We start from the raw sequence: 21,397 nt of genomic DNA, 5'->3' as shown, positions 1-21,397 counted from the left end.
CCTGCCCTGCGGGGCTTGACGGGGGTGGGCCCGGCCGGGTCTAGGTCTTGCGCGATTTTGAGGTGCACATGGGTGGGCAGGGACTTGACTCTGGGTCCTGCGGTGCACCCCAGACTCTGACAGGAGGGAGATTTTCATATACATTTTACTAATTTCTTTCATCTCTGACCCTTCTATTATAGAGAAAGGGCAAATAGCAATATTATAATACTAGAGGCCTGGTGCATAAAAATTCATGCACTGGAAGGGAGATCCCTCAACCCAGCCTGCCCTCTCTCACAGTCTGGGAGCCCTCAGGGGCAGGAGGTGATCTGGCGATCAGGGGAAGGCGATGCCCCCATCACACCTCTGCTGCTGCCACTGCCGGCAGCGCAAGCCTCGGCTGGCCCTGGTTACCTGAGCCTCGGGTCGGCCCTGGGCAGCTGGGGGGCTGAGGGGACCAGGGGACTCCAGAGGCAGGTGCACAGAGTGGCCTGGCCCATCTGGGGGTGGGCCTGGTCTTGCCGTGCACCTGCCATCCCGGTGGGGCTGAGGGGACTGGGAGCCGCCATCTTGTGGCTGTGGGTGCTGCCATCTTTGTGATGGCATGAGGGTCAATTAGCGTATTTCTCTTTATTAGATAGGATTTCCTCTAATTAATTCCCTTTTAATGGGCCACTAGTTAAGTAATAAGGAGAAAAAATTAAGCAGAACAGCAGATATGACATATTGAGGTGGGGAAGGTGTTGAAATTTTAGTAGGTTGGTCAGGGAAGGCTCCTCAGAGAAGGTGACTTGAGCAAAGAGGAGAGCAGTGGTTGATGAGGTCAGTGAGATCCAGGATCTTGTAGTTCTATTCGGGACTTGGACATTTACTCTGAGTGAAAAGGGTGCTACTGCAGTGCTTTGGGAAAGAGAGACATGATCTGACTTATGCGTTAACAAGACCACTGGCTGTTGCATGGAGAATATATTGAATTGGGGAGCAAGGGAAGCAAGCAGTAGGGAGACCAATTAAGAGGTTCTTCCGCCCTGACTGGTTTGGCTCAGTGGATAGAGCGTCGGCTTGCGGACTGAAAGGTCCCAGGTTCGATTCCGGCCAAGGGCATGTACCTTGGTTGTGAGCACATCCTCAGTAGGAGATGTGCAAGAGGCAGCTGATCGATGTTTCTCTCTCATCGATTTTTCTAACTATCACTCTCTCTTCCTCTCTGTGAAAAATCAATAAAATATATTAAAAAAAAAAAGAGGTTCTTCCGATCTTCCAGGGAAGAGATAATGGTAGCTTAGAATGGGGTACTGGTAATGGAGGTGGTGAGAAATTATTGAATTTTGAAATTCCCATGAAAGTCTGCCACTGTTAGAATGTTACCTGTTACTTAAAGTTAGGCAAAATTGTTTTCTGTTCTCAGTGTTAGGATTATTGTACATTTCCCTAAGCTGTTGCTCTCATTTTATTTTAAGTACTTTGAATTTTCAGTTGAGAAATTTAACCATAAGAAAGCTTAAAGCAAATTAATAGTTCATCCTTAGGAAGTGAATTCCAATTAATGGCATTTTGTATATTAGACTTATTTTGGTCATTTTACCATTAGTTTCCCCTTTGCTTGATTTCTCTCTCCTGTTTAAAAATTTCTATCAATTTTTTTCCTGTGTTATTTTTATTTTTATAAACCTTCTTATATTCCTTTCTGGTACAATTTTTGGTACATATAATTTTTTTCTCTCTTTGAGTCTATTGAATGTACCACCTTTCACCCTCTATGTCTTTTTCATAACCATGATTGTTTCTTTGTTATATAAGAGCAAAACCTGTCTGTAAGATTTCAAGCCATAAGAATAGTTTGTGTTTTTCATGGAACATTAAATAAAAGAATGGCTGGCTTATGTAAGGAAAAACAACTGATCTACTTTGTCACTTAACTCCACAGATAATATTCAGTTGAGTTAAAAGTGAATCAAATTAATTGTTGGACTGAATGACTAGTCACTAGTCAGTTCATTTGAAACATTTAGCCTAGTGATATGTTTATCTATGATACATTCTGATTATGAAACTTGCCCTTGGGTTTATTTTATGAGAAAATTCTGTGTCAAAAACAGGTAGAATAAAAAAAAACCAACTGGGAATAATTTGCACACATTTCATAGGATTAAATATAATGAGGATTTCAAACTGAACCCTTTTTTAGAAATCCTAAATAAATATTGTGATGTCAGTGTATAAAGAACACAAATTCTTATAAAAAAATAGTCTGAAAAACAAATTTACCAGACTACAAAATGTTTATACACATCTATTTTCTTCCCAAGAGTTATTAAGTTGTAAACTAAACAAACATGTCTTTCCGTTTACTCATCACATGGTACCAATTCTCAGATATGACTCATGAGGCATGTATCTCATTTAATATTTTATAATGTTATTTGTGGTAAAGATGTGATTTCTGTTTTCAAATAAAATCACCCAGAATTATGGGCAGCTCAGAGAGTGACTGGAGAGATCATCCATCTGATTTGTAGATGAGGAACCTGAGGTCTAGAGTGTTGAAGTCCCAGGTTCTATAGCTGATTTGTAAAAGAGCCTAGATTGATACCCAAGACTCCTGACACCTAACCCAGGGCTTTTCACCTCAGATTAACTTGCATGTGGTGAACTGAATCCCCAATTTTAGGATAAAAAAAAATATTGGCCCTGACTGGTTTGGCTCAGTGGCTAGAACATTAGCCCACAGATGGAAGGGTTCCAGATTCAATTCTGATCAAGGGCACATACCTCAGTTTCAGGCTCCATTCCCCACCCTGGTCAGAGCAGTGAGGCGGGCAACCAATTGATTATGTCATATATGAATATGTGGCTTATTTTAACTATGTAAGACAGCATGTGCACAGGAATAAATCTATAATACAGTTGTCCCTGATATTGATTCAGAGTATTATTGATGATTAAAATATAAAGATTTACTGTTTTTCAGGTGTTCTTCTCTGAAGTAAGATGACTTGTCAAAAATTTTGTATGGCTTTGTTACAGTGGGGTAAGTTATTTGTCTTTTCCTCCCACTTAAAAATCATTTTTATATTTCAATTATAGTTGAAATACATTATTATATTAGTTTCAGGTGTATACCCCAGTGATTAGACATTACCTAACTAACTGATTATTCTGATAAATCTTTCATCCATCTGACACCATACATAGTTATTAGAATATTAATGACTATACTAGGGGCCCAGTGCACAAATTCGTGCACCTTGAAAGGAACTGTGGGCCGTGAGGCTGTGGTGGGCACAGGGGCGGGCCTCGGCCCATCCTCCGCGCCCCCGCCTGGCCACTCCCACTGCGGCCAACAGTCCCCTGTCTGCTGGCAGCCCTGCTCCCACTGCCGCAGCTCCCACATGCTGACTGTGCCGGCCCTGGCCCCGCTCGCACCTGCTGACAATGTGGAGCTATTGGGGCCAGCACCAACAGTGGGTGTGAGCGGCTGCTGCTGCCCTGATCACTCCTCAAGAGCAGGGGGAGGTGGAGAAGCCCTGATGGGTGATGGGGGCCGGCAGCCGCTGCTCACACCCACTGATGGTGCTGAGCAATCTGGGCTGGTGGTGGGTGCCAGCAGCGGGTGCAAGTGGCAGCTCCGGTGCCAGCAGTGGTGTTAGTGGGGCTGGCACTGGCAGCAGGTGTGAGCACCGGGCAGGACCATGGCACACGACAGCAAAGAATTTTCAGTAACCACCAGAGGTTCGTCCCGATGACAGAGACCCGCTCACCTGTTCCACCATCCCACTGCAGCCGACATCTGCCATGTTCCATGTGCACCCCCTGGTGGTCAGCGCACATCATAGTGACCAGTTGTTCAGTTGTTTGGTTGTTCCGCTGTTTGGTCTGTTTGCATATTAGGGTTTTATATATATAGATTCCCTATGCTGTACTTTATATCTCCATTAGAGGCCCTGTGCACGAATTCGTGCACCAGTGGGATCCCTCGGCCTGGCCTGTGGGATTGGGCCGAAACCAGCTCTCTGACATCCTTGAGGGGTCCTGGATTGCAAGAGGGCGCAGGCCAGGCCAAGGGACCCCACTGGTGCACGATCGAGGCCAGGGAGGGACGCAGGAGGTTGGCCAGCTGGGGAGGGACCATGGGAGGGCTCCAGGGCATGTCCGGCCAGTCCCGATAGGCCAGACCCTAGCAGCAAGCTAACCTACCAGTCAGAGGATCTGCCCCCTGGTGGTCAGTGCACACCATAACGACTGGTCAACTATCTGCTCCTTGGTGGTCCATGCACCATAGCGAAAGGTTGAGCGGTCTTAGCATATCATTAGCATATTATGCTTTGATTGGTTGAACAGACAACTGGACGACCAGACACTTAGCATAGTAGGCTTTTATTATATAGGATGACTATTCTGTAAAAACCAATTTGAACTATTTTTTTAAAAAATAAATATTTTTATTGATTTTAGAGAGAGAGGAAGGGAGAGGAAAAGAGAGATAGAAACATCAATGAGAGAGAATCATTGATTGGCTGCCTCCTGCATTCCCCTCCTGGGGATTGAGTCCATAACCTGGGCATATGTTCTGACCAGGAATCGAACCAAAGACCTCTTGGTGTATGGGACAATGCTCAGCCAAATGAGCCACACCGGCTGGGCCCCATTTGTACTTATTAAAATGTCCATATGTAAGGTAGAGATTTTGCTCTTGGAGATACTGTTTCCTATATTTGCTAACAGAATTTTCTGTTTCCAGGTAGGAATTCTCATGCTCATGCTCACTTAATGAAAGTATAAGTGTGAAAATGAAAACCTTTTATCCCTTTGCAAATAGTGCGAAATGAACACTATTCCCAAACTCTTGGAAAGAACCTGATTTATATAACACACACACAGACACACACACACACACAGACACACTTCATATTTATAGCTGCAAAAATAGAATTGGTCTATATATACTGTTCTGTATTTGTTTTTTCAAACTACATTTTTATTGATTTCAGAGAGGAAGAGAGAGAGAGAGAGAGAGAGAGAGAGAGAGAGAGAGAGAGAGACAGACAACATGATGAGAGAGAATCATTGATTGTCTGTCTCCTGCATGCCCCCTACTGGGGATCAAGCCTGAAACCCAGGCATATTCCCTGATTAGGAGTTGAATCATGACCTCCTGGTTCATAGGTTGATGCTCAACCACTGAGCCACATTGGCAGGGCTGTTCTGTTTGTTTGTTTTTCCCTACTTAACAGCTTTTCAATTTATCATGCCTTTTTTGGTATTTACTAATGTAATTATTTGTTTAAAGATAACATGACAATGAACTGTATGTATCTACATTAAATTATTAATTTATTTGACATATTCCCCATTAATATAGATTTATTTTCTGTAACAAATAATGCTGCATTGAAATGTATATACATATATCTTTGTATGTTTGCGAGAATATATTTTTTTTAAATATATATTTTTATTGATCTTTTACAGAGAGGAAGGGAGAGGGATAGAGAAGTTAGAAAGAGAGAGAGAAACATCGACCAGCTGCCTCCTGCACACCCACTACTGGGGATGTGCCTGCAACTAAGGTACATGCCCTTGACTGGAATTGAACCTGGGACCCTTGAGTCCGCAGGCTGACGCTCTATCCACTTAGCCAAACCGGTTGGGGCTGGAGAATATTTTTGTAGATTAATTCCTAAAGAGGGATATTTATTTTGAATAGTGTGCACATTTAATATATATATATATATATATATATATATATATATATATATATATATATATATATATATATATATATATATATATTGATTTCAGAGAGGAAGGGAGTGGGAAAGAGAGAAAGAGAAACATCAATGTGAGAGTGAAACATTGATTGGCTGCCTCCTGCACACCCCCTGCTGGGGATCAAGCCTGCAACCTGGGCATGTGCCCTGACCAGGAATTAAACCAGCAATCCTTTGGTACATGGGATGATGCTCAACCAACTGAAGCACACTGTCCAGGGCAAGAGTTACTTTTAACTCAGCCATTTTGTTCTTGTCAAGTTTCTAACTTATTGGAGGAGGCCCACCCACATTAGGTAGGCCAATCTGCTTTACTCAGTCTACTGATTCAAGTGTTAAATTAATCCAGAAATATTCTCACAGACGCACCTGGAATAATGTTTGACTAAATGTCTGAGTTCCTTGTAGGCCTCAACAAATTGACTCATAACATTAATTATTATAGCCCAAATACTTTACTATGCTTTGCAATTTTTCTCCTTGCCCATCATTTGCTTTTTAACTTTCTTTTATAGCACAAAAAATTTATATATGCATATGAATATCCATATATATATACACACACACACATATATATATATATATATATATATATATATATATATATAACCTATAGAATAAAAATCTAATATGCAAATCGACCGAATGGTGGAACAACCGATCACTATGATGCACACTGACCACCAGGGGACAGATGCTCAATGCAGGAGCTGCCTCCAGCTTGCAGGCCCCAGGCTAGTCAAGGCAGGTGTGAGAAGGGACCCTCTGATCACCCCACTGGTCGCCCCGCAGAGGGAGGCGACTGTCGGTGGCAACGGGGCCAGGGAGCAGGCGGCACCGGGCCAGCCAAGGTGGGTGCCAGCACGGGCCCCCCGATCGTCCTGCCAGTCGCCCTGTAGAGGGAGGTGACCAGCAGGGGCAGTGGAGGGAGGCGAGGCCGATGAGTGGGCAGCACCAGGCTGGCCAAGGCAGGTGCCAGCTGGGGTCCCTGAATTGCCCCACCGGTCACCCCACAGATCGGCCCTGATCGCCAGCCAGCCTAGTGACCTACCTGTGCATGAATTTTATGCACAAGGCCTCTAGTGTGTGTGTGTGCATATATATATACACACATAAGTATATATACACATTAACATATATATATATAATCAGATGACAGTCAAAACTTTAATTCTCTAAATGAAGGAGCAGCTTATGTGATGATAATCAACACTAATAAAAGAGAAAAATGGTAATTGGCGTACGAGCTACCCTTTTCATTGGCTAATCAGGGCTATATGCAAATTAACTGCCAACTAAGATTGGCAGTTAACTGCCAACTAAGATTGGCAGTTAACTGCCAACAAGATGGCGGTTAATTTGCATATGTAGGCACAATGCAGGGAGGTGAAAGGGAAAGCAGGAAGAAGCCCCCTGCCACTGACAGTGATCGGAAACCCAGGGGTGAGCTAAGAGCTGGGGGGCAGGGAAAAGGCGGCCCTGGGGCCACCTTTGCTCTGACCCCAGCCATGATCAGAGAATCAGGTGCCTTTTCCGCCCTGGCCAGTGATAGCAGGAAGTAGGGGTGGAGCCAGCGATGGGAGCTGGGCATGGTCGAAGCTGGCAGTCCCGGGAGCTAGGGGTCCCTTGCCTGGGCCTAAAGCAAAGCCCACGATCGCGGGGCCGCTGCAGCTGCAGGTCCCCTCTACCCTGGCCAGACGCCTAGGCCAGAGGCGTCAGGCCTGGGCAAGGGGCCGATCCTGCGATTGGAGGGTGATGGGGGTCAACGCCTGAGGGCTCCCAGTATGTGAGAGGGGGCAGGCTGGGCTGAGGGACACTCCCCCCCCCACACACCCAGTGCACGAATTTCGTGCACTGGGCCCCTAGTCTTTAAAATAAAAGACTATGACAGAAAGTGATGGGTTTGTTCTCAAATGGAATAGAGATACCATTTGAAATTCTATTTTGAATTGTAACTGATAAACAGTAACAAATATCATATTATAAAGGGATATTATCAAGGGATGGTATGCACCTTAGAAATTTCCATCTTGAACACCACCAGAAGAATGCCTTCAGAAATTAAATGTATACTAGTCTTTCTTCTGTCCATTGCAGGAATATCCTCAAGAGAAAGCTTACAGATGTGTTTTTACTATCTTGTGATTTTTAACTGCCCTGAATCACAGCAGGCTTCTGTTTGAGATTAGTCACACATTGCCAATGACTTTTGAGCATACTATTTTCACTTGTTTCTTTCTCACTGCATTCTAGTTTTATTCTGATGTTAAGAAAAACCCTCATCATCTAATTTAGGTTAATTTCTTAGTTTTTAAAATTAAAGTCAAGCTATCATCTACGAAACCCATCTTATCTGGCAATCATTACCTGTGTGTCAACTAGTTCTGAGCATCTACTTGGCCATTCTAATCTAAAGGTGCTCTTATTCGCGTCTTTACTTCTTTGTTGTACATACTATTCTTTCTCATTGTAGCCATCTATATATTTACAGAAAATACTCAGGATAACGCCACTGCTACAGATTTCAGAACAAACCATGTCACAAAAGACTATAAAAAAGCAGTAACACACTCATTCTTTCTTATATAATTTATTCATCGTCTCTACCTCATTTTGTTAGGTTCCATTCAAATGTTTCACATTAACTTTCCAAAAGTTTGCAGTGTGATCAAGTTCTGTGAGTCAGAAAAGTTCCTGGGATATTGTTACCATGATAACATGTGCTTTGAGATGCAAGCTCTGGACTCCTAGCAGGTTTAGGGTTCATTTGGAGAGAAAGAAATATCCTTTTCAAAGGAAGCATGCACACAGAATGATCTTTTAATTGAACTTATTCAATACTTGCTATGTCTATGACATTCATTATTACATTTCAAATTTCAAATACTTCTTTGAGGAATTTAGGCTAACTTCAGTTCAGCCAACTGAATCCTCCATGTGCAGCTAGAAAAGAAAATGCTTTTAATTAATACCATTACATATTCATGGGTTTTGTAACACCAAAAAAATAAGTTATTCTCTTTTCATTGAGATATTATAATTTTAGAAATGTGTTAGAAATATTGAAGTACAAAGGAACACCGTTGCAATGAGGATCCACTTTCAGTGATGTTATGGTAGCTATTTATTAACACCGGGCAAAATAATGTTAGTCATGCTAATCATTTTTGCCTTAATTTTTGCATCTGATACATATTTATATTAATTTATATTTATAGAATGGTTTAGAAACTAAGCTGGTAACAGTCACTATTTGCGTATTGTTTGGATATTTTTATGTCTTATTTTTATAATTTAAAATAATTGTGAATTGATTTTTAGAAATTTCTATTTTCTTACATTTTACCCTAATTTTTCAAAATATTTATTCCACATAAATCCATGCAGAATTCGCAGAATTCTCATTCTGCATTAATCTGTATATGAAGTAACACAGCTGTTGGATTTAGGTAACTTGTAAAAGAAACAATTATAGAAAGTTGATATTTTATTTTCAAACAATTCATTATTTAAAAACAAGTATCACTTTTGAGGATTATTTTTGGTATAGGATTTTTTATAATTGTGCTTAGCTTTGATGTATCTTAAAAGTGATAATTGTTTTTAATCAGCAATGGAAGATTCCTGTAAGAAGTCTTGTCATTGTGCTCCGATACTTGGAGAGTGCATTAAGGGTTTGTCTCATATGACGTCATGTATCTGGAGGATTATGGGAAGGATCAGCTCATCCAAGTATCCTGATGTTGAAGACAAACCCTTTATAAAAGGATTCAGTGAAAGTACTGTTAACATTTTGGTGTTATTCTTTTTAAGAAATATTAAAACAGCCTTGTCCACGCGGTTCAGAGGTTGAGCATCAACTTATGAACCAGGAGGTCATGGTTTGATTCCCTGTCAGGGCATTTGCCTGGGTTGCGGGCTTTGATCCCCAGTAGGGGGCGTGCAGGAGGTAGCCAATCAGTGATTCTCTCTCATTGATGTATGTTTCTGTCTCTTTTTCTGTCTCCCTTTTTTTCTCTGAAATCAATAAAAACGTACTTTAAAAAAGAAATACTAAAACAGCACTTCAATATTTGGTTATGTAATTGTCCATTCAGATATTTATCTATGCTGGAGTTCATTAGAATATTCGTTTTTAGAAATGAAAATTGAAATATTTAGTTATACTTTCTTTTCATTAAAATATAAATTATCCTAATGAGAAAGTAGAAGCATGAATTTCCAAAAAGGGGTGCTAGAGAGTGAAGTTGTCTCTATAAATAAATGCACCTCTCAAGTATAACACATTATACAATAGACATACAGAGCTATGTATTAGGCACTGATTTGAGCACTTGGAAAGTTAAATAATGACTGTTGAGCACTGCATGGTTTAATCGTAGATACTTCCTATTTATGTCTTAGTCAAAATGATTTTTTATGTGTGTTTTTAATGTCCAAACAGAATTTATTTATGTGATAACAGCATTTAACTTGGCATATCCCAGTACTCCTTGGAGATTTAAGCTGTTTTGCATGCCACCAAACACAACTTACGACTTTCTCTTGCCTGCTGGAATCTCAAAGAACACTTCAAATTTGAATGGATATTATGAGCCACTTTTAGAAGCTAAATTTAATTCAAGTGGTACCTACTATTCTAACTTAACATCCAAAACAACTTTCCACTGTTGCATTTGGAGTGAGGAAAATGAAAACTGCTCTGTACAAGCAGACAACATTGAAGGGAAGGCGTTCGTTTCACCAGTAAATTCTTTAGTTTTTCAACAAATAGGTAAGTATTTTAATGTTCCAAGATTTAGCTGTTATTCAGCTGTATTGAACAAAATGTTTTTATTCTCTGAAAACTGCATGGAATTGATGTCTTATGGATGGGATTCTTAACATGTATTATACTTTTATATTAGTAACAGAATTAGGATTCATCATGTGACCAAACTAATAAGCCCCCAATTTTTTTATGTCCCATAGAATAAGATAAGAATGTAATGAAGGAACTTATTTTAAACTATAAATACATTTCTTGTGGTCTTCTAAGTGTGCTTTAAAATAGAAAAGGCACACCTAACTTATTAAATAGATAAAATATTTAAAATATTCAATTGTTAAATTAGTTACATTTTAAAGCATTATGAGTAATAATATTTGTTCAAACAAAGAATTGCTCTGTACCCAATAGATCTTTTAAATCAAGGAGTTTTTGTTGTGTGAGGTTAATGCATACTGAATGTAGCTAGTATAGTTCATAATGCTGCATCTGGAGATCCAAACAACAAAATTACTTCTAAGCCTTCTGGAAGAGCTAATAGAGCAGAGTCACTTGATGTGGCACTATAAAGAGACCTACAGGATGAAAATAAAGGTACACATATGTATAGCATTCCTATGTAGGAATAATCAGGATTTCTCAGCTTCTACACCAGGGGTGGGCAAACTTTTTGACTCAAGGGCCACAATGGGTTCTTAAACTGGACGGGAGGGCCGGATCAAAAGCATGGATGGAGTGTTTGTGTGAACTAATATAAATTCAAAGTAAACATCATTACATAAATGGGTACGGTCTTTTTTTTTTTTTTAGTTTTATTCATTTCAAATGGGCCGGATCCGGCCCGCGGGCCGTAGTTTGCCCACGGCTGCTCTACACTATTGACATTTTGGGCCAGATAATTCTTGGTTAGGCGGGGCTGTTCTGTGCATTGTAGGATGTTTAGCAGTATTTCTGGCTTCTCCCACTAGATGCCTGTACCACTCCCTCTCCAGTTGTGACAATCACAACATAGCTCCAGGGTTTGCCAGATGTCCCATGGAGGACCCAATGGCCCTGGTGGAGCACCACTGATTCGATGGAAGAAACACTCCAGTTTGTGGAAATCAGTTTAGGAATAAGGATCAAGCATACATATGCAGTAAAATCAGAGTTTTAAAATAAGTTAGCAGTGCCTCCAATTGAATCTATAGTCTTTTAATTTTGTTATAAATGTTTTATTCCACTGCACTGTCACTAAAATTAAGCACTTTAAAAAATTTGTAAAGAAACTTAGCCTTTCTAGTGATTATTAAATGTATTAAGAATGAACATAAGAAATCAGGGTCCTTAGGATGAGCTTTGAAATGATAAAACAAATGTTAATATTTTTTTCACATGAAAGGAATGACTATGATGCTGTAGATTTTAATTTTATATATTGTATAAATAAAGGCTAATAGCTAGTTACTTCTGAATGAGTTAGTCTTTAAAACTAAAATTATTAATTTAAGTGGTGGTTACTGAGGATTTCCATTGATTATTCTGCCAAGTGGGGCTCAAGATAGGTTTTAGGTTTGGGGAAATATATTACTGTTGCCCTAAGATAGTTTAAAAAAATGGAAATTACTAAATAGTCATGATTTCCATTTTTTGTTACTCTTGCTTTCTAAATTACAAACCACCTATAGTTTATCTTACATTACCAGCTGAGTTTTTCAGTGTGCTGTGAAATAAACTTTCATCAGTTATATTTGGAGCCTGTAATATTATAATAACGAGAATTTAAGACATTCATCATAGTTCAAATGTGAATCACCTTGCTTTTATTGCTAAAATAGACACATAAATATTGCTCCACATTTGCTTGTACTTTGATATTTAATGTTCTCTTTTCTCTTGGAAAGTGAGCCTGAACTGAGCTATGTGAGGATTTTGTTTTGAGGATTGTCCTATGTAAGTGATTCAGGATAAAAAGGTCTAAGAAGCAATAATTGAATTTAATTCTTTTTTACACAAAAAGGAAACTGAAGGCCAAAGGCACTGAATGACTTTGGCAAACACATACCACTAGGTAGAGCCTGTTTTGTTTTGTTTTCTCTCAGAATGGGCAATGTGAGTTGTATCAGAACACTGGTAAATTTAATTTAGCTCTTCTCTTTCAGGGAGTTGTTCAGAATGTTTTTCAGATTTAAAGCAGTTTATTTTTAATTCAGGTGCAAACTGGAACATACAGTGCTGGATGAAAGAGGACTTGGAATTATTCATCTGTTATATAGAGCCATTATTTAAGAATTCTTTCAAGAATTATGACCTTAAGGTCCATCTTTTATATGCTCTGTAAGTACCAACTAAATTAATTTGTACATTTCTATGACACATTTTTTTTTTAAAAAAAAATGTGTAGAAGTGGATTGTGAAACCTCTCCTATCCATACATTTCCTTTGATGTCTATGTAAGTTTCTAGGTGGCAGTTTATATTTTTTTTTTATACAACTTTCTTTTCCATTAGTTTTTCTCTTTTCTCTTCTTTATTCAGGTGGCAAGACATTGCAGATATGAATGGGCATATATTCTGGAAAAAAAGGATGAGCTCAATTTAGGGGTCTTAGATATTTGAGTGGAGGATGGGAAGTTTTTTTCTATTTATTTTTCACAGGCTGGTGGTTGGGACAGAAGGGCACAGGGTTTTAGATTTAGTGGTTGCTGATGTGTACTGGCCCGCACATGAAGCTGAGGGAGCACAAGAGTAGTGTGGGAGCCTTGGTGAGGATAGCTAGGACAGCTGGGGAGAGAAGAGAGGTGGGAAGGCTGCCTGAGGATGGAGACCAGCTGAGGTGAGTTTTCAGGGCTGAAGAAGAGCTAATAAGAAAAATGTGAGTAGGCAGCATTGAGAAGCAGCTCAGCATTACAGTGGGGCCTTGACTTACGAGTGTCCCGACTAACGAGCTTTTTGAGATACCAGCTGTCTCTCAGAGGATTTTTTGCATTGAGTTGACAGAGTAATTTGAGTTAACGAGTTCCTTAACGATCTCGGTCTCGGAAAGAATTAAGCTCGTAAGTCAAGGCCCCACTGTACCTGGAAGTTTCTTAGAAACTGAACGAGTGAGCCAGAAATTCTGAGGGTGGGGCCTGTCAGTCTAGGTTTTACCAAGCCCTTAGGTGATTCTGATGGAACTGAAGTTTGAAAATCCCTGGTGTAGAGGTTACTAAGACATATTTTGGAGTTGGACCACCTGGCTCTACCACTTACTAAATGTACACTCACGGCACTGGCTATGCTTAACAGCATTCCTCACTCTAGAAATTAACTCACTGGACATATTCATACAAATGCTTTGTAATTATTTGTTGAACCAATATTGCTAAAGTGCTTTCTAAGAAATTTTTGTTAATTTACCCCTCAGAAATGTATTGATGAGGCAAAATTATTATTTTTTAACTTTCATTTTTATTGATTTCAGAGAGGAAGGGAGAGAGAGACCGAGTAGAAACATCAACGATGAGAGAGAATCATTGATTGGTTGCCTGCTACATGCCCCCTACTGGGGATTGAGCCTGCAACCCGAGCATGTGCCCTGACTGGGAATCGAACCGTGACCTCCTGGTTCATAGGTCGATGCTCAACCACTGAGTCACGATGGCTGAGCGAGGCGGAAGTTATTGATGAAGAAATAATATTGTCTAAAGGTGGGACTAGAGAGAGGTCAATTGTGCCAGATATAACAGAATGGTATAATAAGGTCTGAGTAATATCTATTGACTTGACAATGTGGAAGTAATGGAAACTTTGGCCAGAGCTGTTTCAAGGAGTGGAAAGGGAGGTAGCCAGAACCAAACAAAACTTGGGGGAAGGATCCTGCAGAGCTGACTTCTGAGGAGTTGGTACTGGTTCCTCAGGCACTTGATGGAGGGACCCTGCAAAGCTGAAACTCATGTATCTGAGGAGGGGATGCTGGATCGCCTGTATAGAAGGGTCTCCGAGGAGGCATGTTACGGCTGGTTCTGAGAATGTGGGGGGAAAAGACCTCGTTACTGAAATCAACTGCAGCGACCCAGGTGAAGAGCCTTTGTTGGGGTGATGAATAGGAAACAAAACAAGAAGGATCAAGTCCCTTGTTCCTCCATCAGCCTTCTAGTGTCCTAGCACTTATAGGTAGAGATTAACCAGCATCCAGGAGTTGTGCAGGGTTCAGCTGCAGCGTGGGAAAGCAGAGTATAGAGGGTGGGTTTGAAGATGAGAGACAAAAGCTTCGCCAGCATAGCTCACCCCGTTAGCTACATAGCAGCCACACATACCTTTCTACACATACTGGAACTATGACTTCCCTGTAGCTTCATGCTTTCCCTTACTAAGATGCAACTACATTTTGAACAAAAGGAGACACTAGAATAGGGAGACGCTATGTGCCAGTTGCCGTTGTATCCATTTCTGTGCAACATTTACAATTCTGATATCTGGGCAATATTAATTTCTCTTTACATTCAGACACAGTCTCGCCTAAATGAATATTCTGTAAACTAAATACTAAATTGTAAAGAATCCTTATGTAAAATGATAGGGGAAGGAGGTGATTCAGAGGAAATTACTTAATATATAAAAATAAAAAATTAGTTACTATATGTATTTTGTATGTACTATATACAAAAATACAGTTAATGTAAATCAAAAAGGAAGAACATGCTTAATGGACATCATCCTTATTTTTGTGCTGATTATCAGGCTGTGGTTAATACTTATAACTTATGTTGAAATATTTCTTAAGGTTATCCCAAGCCTAGCCTAGGTAGGGTGTCCTTGCTGTCACCCCTGACATGGAATGTCTCTGTGCTAATAATTTCCACATCTCAGTGCTGGCCCCTAGATGCTACCACTGATGAGTCTAAAAGCCCCTGCCATCTCTGCTCCTCTGTGCAGTCTTCTTCAGGGCTGGTGTCCTGAATGGGGGTATCTGACGGATGAGGACGTGCCCTAGCTGCCAGTGTTGCAGCCTTACAGAATGGTGGATTTTCCACTCTAATGCCGGACAGCCCCGGCACCTTCATAAATGTCCACAACAGAAACGTCTGGACTATAAATCCAAGAGGCCCAAGAAGCCTAGCTGAGATTGTGAAGGTTGGAAGGTGGAGGAATACAGGCAATGCCAGGCTAAGGGTGGACATTTAAAGCATGGGAAAGAATGAGCTTAGTTCTAGTCTATAGAAAGTGACCCAGCAGGGAGAGAATAGTTGGAGATCTGATAGATAGGCACCTATTGGAGGTATATGATAGAGAGTGAGTAGTTGAATAGGCAAGTTCCAGAAAAAGAGCACAGATAGAGGGATGAAGAACGGTCACTTTGTCTTCTGAGTATTGAGACAATAAAGGAAGCCCTATGGTAGCGGTCAGCAAACTCTAGTCAACAGAGCCAAATATCAACAGTACAAAGATTGAAATTTCTTTTGAGAGTGAAATTTTTTAAACTTAAACTATATAGATAGGTACATTGTTATTAACTTAATTAGGGTACTCCTAAGGCTTAGGAAGAGCCACACTCAAGGGGCCAAGGAGCCACATGTGGCTCGCGAGCCGCAGTTTGCCGACCACGGCCTATGGGGATGAAGATATAGCTGAAGTTTGGGGCAGAACATTTCCTGCTTTATTGGGTAAAACAGACTTTAGCACAGAGAAAAGAATTCATTTGCAATGTAATACATTCCTACAGTGACCTAAATTCTTTGGATCACTTTTTATTTTAAGTACACAAAGTACACAAGTGTAATTGCAAAATTACAATTTGCAAGCACTTTGTTTTACATTTCAAAAATGCCACCATCAAGTTGTTGACACATTTATGTACAAAACAGATTAATACCTGCTACAAAGCACTCTTTGTGAAAATGCAAACTCTAATAACAGAAAAAAAAAAGGGCAAAAGCATCAACATCATTACATAAGTTTAAAAGACAGTTTTTAAACCTGGGTTGCAGGCTTGATCCAAGGTCCTGGTTGGGGTGTGTGTGTGTGTGTGTGAGGCAACTAATTCATGTAGTTTCTCTCACATTGATGTTTCTCTCTCTTTCTCCCTCTCTCCCTTCCACTCTCTCAAGAAAATCAATGGAAAAAATGTCATTGGGTGAGGATTAAGAAAAACAAAACAACAACAAAAAGAAAATTATGATAAGTTAACTAGATTTTTAAAATCTTGCTCATATGATGAATTTAGCAGATTCTTTTTACCTGCTTTTATTCTTAACTCAGGTTTCTAAAAATATCAATACAGGAAAACCTATCCTAAGTGCATTCAATTTGAGAAGCAATCTCTCTTTTTTGCCACATTAATTCTTCTATCCTTTATATGATTTGGTTTAATCTAATGAATATGTATATTTTACCAATTGTCACATACTAGTTCTGCCTTTAATTTTATTTTTTGTGCACATCTTTGTGCAATATACCTCTAAGTAACTCAAATAAGACCTTTTAGATCTGGAGGAAGAAATGGTCAGAATAACACATGAGACCTCCATGGAAGAGAAAATCCATAATGGTGGTTACTATAGAAAAGTTTTTAATCAAAACCACCTTCTGTGGACATTAGGAAATTCACAAGAGAAATCTTTCAAATGCTTCCAAGTGCAAATAATTATATTTTAAAAAAGAACTAACACCTAATATTTATAAGAGTTTTAAAGTCCTATAAAAATGTCCCTTAAGGGAAAGTGTTGTTTGAGCTCAGATATTAATGTTTGTCAGAGAATCTGAAGGAGAGATACCAAAGAAATGTGCTATTCTGGAACTGCTTAAGGCCTTTTATCTTAGACCTAGGATGGAAATCCTCTTCTTCCTTCATGACTTGCCTATTGTGTACACCAGGCACTGAGCTGAGTGTGGGGAACTGAGCCCTTGCCCTCCTGGAGCTAATAGTAAAGACAAAGGACATAATAAAGTTTGAAAATGCTGTCATGTAATAAACACAGGGACACGTGGAAACCTACTACAAGTATTCTGAGGGGGCAGAGAAGAATGAGCCAGATAGAGTGAAGGGCATTTGCGAAGGCCCGTGGGCACACGTAGCCATTTGAAGACTTGAAACGCGTGTGATTGGGTCCGGAAGCTGGGGGTGATGACAGGTCAATGTGGATGACTAAGCAAGGGTTATCCAGAGAGTTTGGATTTTGTAACTCCCGTTTATAACGTGGATTTCCTTGGTCACACATCTTCATCAAGTAGACACTCCATTTCACTACATCTAGTTTACTTGGTCTCTTCACTATTACTCCTGTCGGCTCTCTTGGTGATTTCAACATCCACTTGGGTTATCTTCAATTTCTTGAATGCTTTACTTTCACTATTCTTTTTTTTTTTCTTTTACCCCATCTAATTAACCCTTTCTCATGGACATACTCCAGACCTTGTCATTAATGATAAGCATTTATTTCTATAATCTCAGTTTCAAGGATCCCACACTTTGACCCTTTCTCCTCTTACCTCTTGTATAAGGCTTACTCCCTCAACCTCGGGAGTAATCCTCCAGTTTAGTGGCTCTGCCTTTTGGGTACCTGAACATGACGCAGGGCTGGGGACCTCAAGCAGAGCCCAGAAATATTGTTGATTCAAGAAGACAGAGATAGAAGTTCAGATAGTATAAAGGGGCTTGAATTCATGGAGCAGAGTACTTGAAGCAGGGATGCACACAGAAACTATTATGGGGGTCCCCTTGACTCTTTGGCTGGATACCAGTCTGCCATGATGGTAGGTAGGAAAGCTACTTAGAAGAGAACAATTACCAGGAACTGTAAGCTAAACAATCCCCAGAAGTCACATGGGACCAAGAATAATTAAATTTTCCACCAACTAGATTGGAGAGACCTTGTTGGATGTCAATGACTTTCAGTAGAAACCCCATAATAACCTACTTTAAAGTGGGGCCAGATTACTCCTAGATTCAAGGCTTCTCTATACTATCTTCCCCCAAACTAAAAAAAAAAAAAAAAGCTTAAAAGGCTTAGACTAGTGCTGAAGTAACTTAACTGACTGCCAGAACAAAATCGTCCATTCTTTAGAGTAAGCATAATATTCACGTCTGGCATCCAGTAAAAAAGCATAATATTCACAATGTCTGGCATCCAGTAAAAAATACTAAAGGAATAGGAAATACACTTTTCTGTATATGAAGTAACGGAAAAGTATAACCTATAACCAGCAGAAAAATAAAAATCAGTCAATAGAAAAAGACCCAGCAATGACAGAGATGATAGAATTTACAGACAAGGATACCTATTATTAATATTCTCCACATGCTCTGGACATAAAGAAAAATATGAATATAATCTATATAAAAGGCTAATATGCAAAGTGTCCCCTCAGGAGTTCGACTGGGAGTGCGGGAGTTCCATGGCTCACTATGACATGCGCTGACCACCGGGGGCAATGTGGAACATGGCAAGTGACCAGCGGCAGTGGCGCGGCACTGAGGGAGCTAGGAAAGGAGGAGGCGGGGAGGTGGGGAGGTGGTGACAGGGAACCGCGCAATGGTGGCATGCCTGGGTGGCAAGGGAAGGAGGAGGCGGGGAGGCGGGGAACCTGATCAGCCCTGATAGCCAACCAGGCCTAGGGACCCTACCCATGCACCAATTTCGTGCACTGGGCCTCTAGTCCTATATAATAAAACCCTAATATGCAAATAGGCTGAATAGTGGAACAACTGGCTGAATGACCAGTTGCTATGATGCGCACTGACCACCAGGGGGCAGGTACTCAACGCAGGTGCTGCCCCCTGGTGGTTAGTGCACTCCCACAGGGGGAGCATTGCTCAGCCAGAAGCCGGGCTCACAGCTGGTGAGAGTAGAGGCGATGGCGGGAGCCTCTCCAGCCTCCACTGCAGCGATAAGGAGCAGTGCAGGCGGGCAATAAGGAGCTAGGAGTCCCAGACTGCAAGAGGGCGCAGGCCGGACTGAAGGACCCCCCCCTCCAGTGCACGAATTTTGTGCACCAGGCCTCTAGTGAGGCTATAAAACATGAAATTGATGATAAAAAAGAACCGACTAAAATTTTTAGAGAAGAAAAATACATTATTTTTAAAGTAAATAAAAGTGTTCAATGTTAATTGGGTCATTTTAGAAATAGTGTTATTCAATCAAGAAACATTTAGTGTGTACAGGTCACAGTGCTAGGCTCTGTGAGAAGTATACTTTCCATTCTTCCCTTTTTTCCTCCCTACCTTCCTTCCTTCCTTCCTTCCTTCCTTCCTTCCTTCCTTCCTTCCTTCCTTCCTTCCTTCCTTCCTTCCTTCCTTTTCTCCTCTCCTTCTCCTTCTCTCTTCCTTCCTCCCTATAAAGAGGGACTCATGGATTATTTTAATTTACGGGCTATAATCACTTTCATTATTTTATTTTTCAAATTATCTCACTTGGCTAGTTGAAGCTTACTCAAGCTGGTCCTTGTGTCCCTTTGATGTGTCCCATCTTTTACATTTGTTTTTGAGGATTTTTTACTTTCCAGCATTACAATGTTTCAAGGTTGATTTTATACTTTTCCTGCTATAACACTGGAAACCGCTATTTCTCTAAGGAGCCCTGATCCTTTTTTATTGGAGAATGGTATTTACAAAGCAGTATCTGGGGGCTAGATGTTTACTGTTACTTGGGTTGCATTGTTGCTAGGCCCTCTTAACTATAGAGCTAGTTATATGTGTACACACACAATACAGGCATGTTACATATGTATACACAAATCTACATATCTACATCTCTCTGTATATAAATATATTAAAAGTGTGTGTTCATACTAATATTTCCCATTTTACTCTAAAGCCACAGGATCTGTTCTAGCCTTTTTTCTTTTCCTGTAACTCCTTACTCCAGTAGTAAAACACCTGGCTTCCCTTTCCCACAATCTGTTACCGATTTGCTCAGTCCTAGAATACATGTACATATCAAGTTATTTTGAAATTGCTAACCCATACCACTGTGAAAAACATACTAATTAGAGTATAATGTTCAGACTTGTTTTGTCTTTGCTAAGGCTAACATTTACATTGGCAAAATACTAGTTCCAAAGTTAATTAGGATTCCTTCTCCTCCTTCTCTGTCCCTTGTGGTTATATTATTAACTTGATACACTTTAAGGTCCATTTGTTTTTGTTTCATTCCTCTTGTTTTCCTCTTTTATTTTCTTTCTCTCTCTCATCCTCGTTGATTTCTCATTGTTTGGTAATATTTTACATCAGAAGAGTACTTTGTGTTTTTACAAAATGCTTCTCAAACTTGTTTTCTTGATAAGACTTACCTAGTTCAGTGCTTCCCACTTGGACCTGATTAACAAGATCTGGGTTGGAGTCGGTAATTGCATTTCTGTCAAGTTCCAGGTGATGCTGATGTGACTGGTTATGAACTAGACTTTGAGAACCACTGATCCGTAACACTAAAAACAGATGCCTCAGCCCCAGACCTACCGAATTCTCCATGGAGGGTCTCAGAATCTATTTCTTAAGCCTCCATGTGACTCTTATGATAAGACTAGTCTGGGACACTAACCTGGTTTTGAAATTAGTTGGGATTGGCAAAGTAGAATTTTTGGGTAACATTTATATAGATTACTAGTCTGAATTTAAAATAAGTGACTTGATTAAATTACATACAAAGCTGATATTAAATTTTCCAATTCCTGTTAATTGGTTTGTCTGTTATGTTTTGCTCTAAGTTTATGTCACAATCAGAAGTTTGGGTGGCACCAATTTGGTGTTATTCCTATAGTAATTTAGTATAAATCTCGGCTTATAAAAGTTTTAATACATTCACAGAAAAATTTTCTGGAAACAAATAACTTGACCAAAGGTCAGAGGACAGAATGTGCTTTCTATAAACTACTGTGGCTACCAAAAATGAAATTTCAATACTAAGTACTTATATATATGG

At 40.1% G+C, this 21,397-nt stretch overlaps 1 protein-coding gene across 4 annotated transcripts in view; it reads left to right on the top strand.

Annotated features, from left to right (window-relative positions):
- The window catches only part of LEPR (leptin receptor), a 94,770-nt gene that overhangs the window by 30,084 nt on the left and 43,289 nt on the right, over nt 1–21,397 (top strand). For all 4 annotated transcript variants that reach the window (XM_059689270.1, XM_059689269.1, XM_059689271.1 and 1 more), the window contains 3 exons: nt 2,954–3,013; nt 10,198–10,527; nt 12,714–12,837. In XM_059689270.1, coding sequence (XP_059545253.1) covers nt 2,974–3,013; nt 10,198–10,527; nt 12,714–12,837 — 494 coding nt within the window. In that variant the 5' untranslated portion in view covers nt 2,954–2,973. The remainder of the gene's footprint in view (nt 1–2,953; nt 3,014–10,197; nt 10,528–12,713; nt 12,838–21,397) is intronic.

The sequence above is a fragment of the Myotis daubentonii genome, chromosome 3 (genome assembly GCF_963259705.1).
Source record: "Myotis daubentonii chromosome 3, mMyoDau2.1, whole genome shotgun sequence".
NCBI lineage: Eukaryota > Metazoa > Chordata > Mammalia > Chiroptera > Vespertilionidae > Myotis > Myotis daubentonii.
Note: the sequence above shows the minus strand (reverse complement) of the source record. Positions and strands in the feature narration are given on the sequence as shown.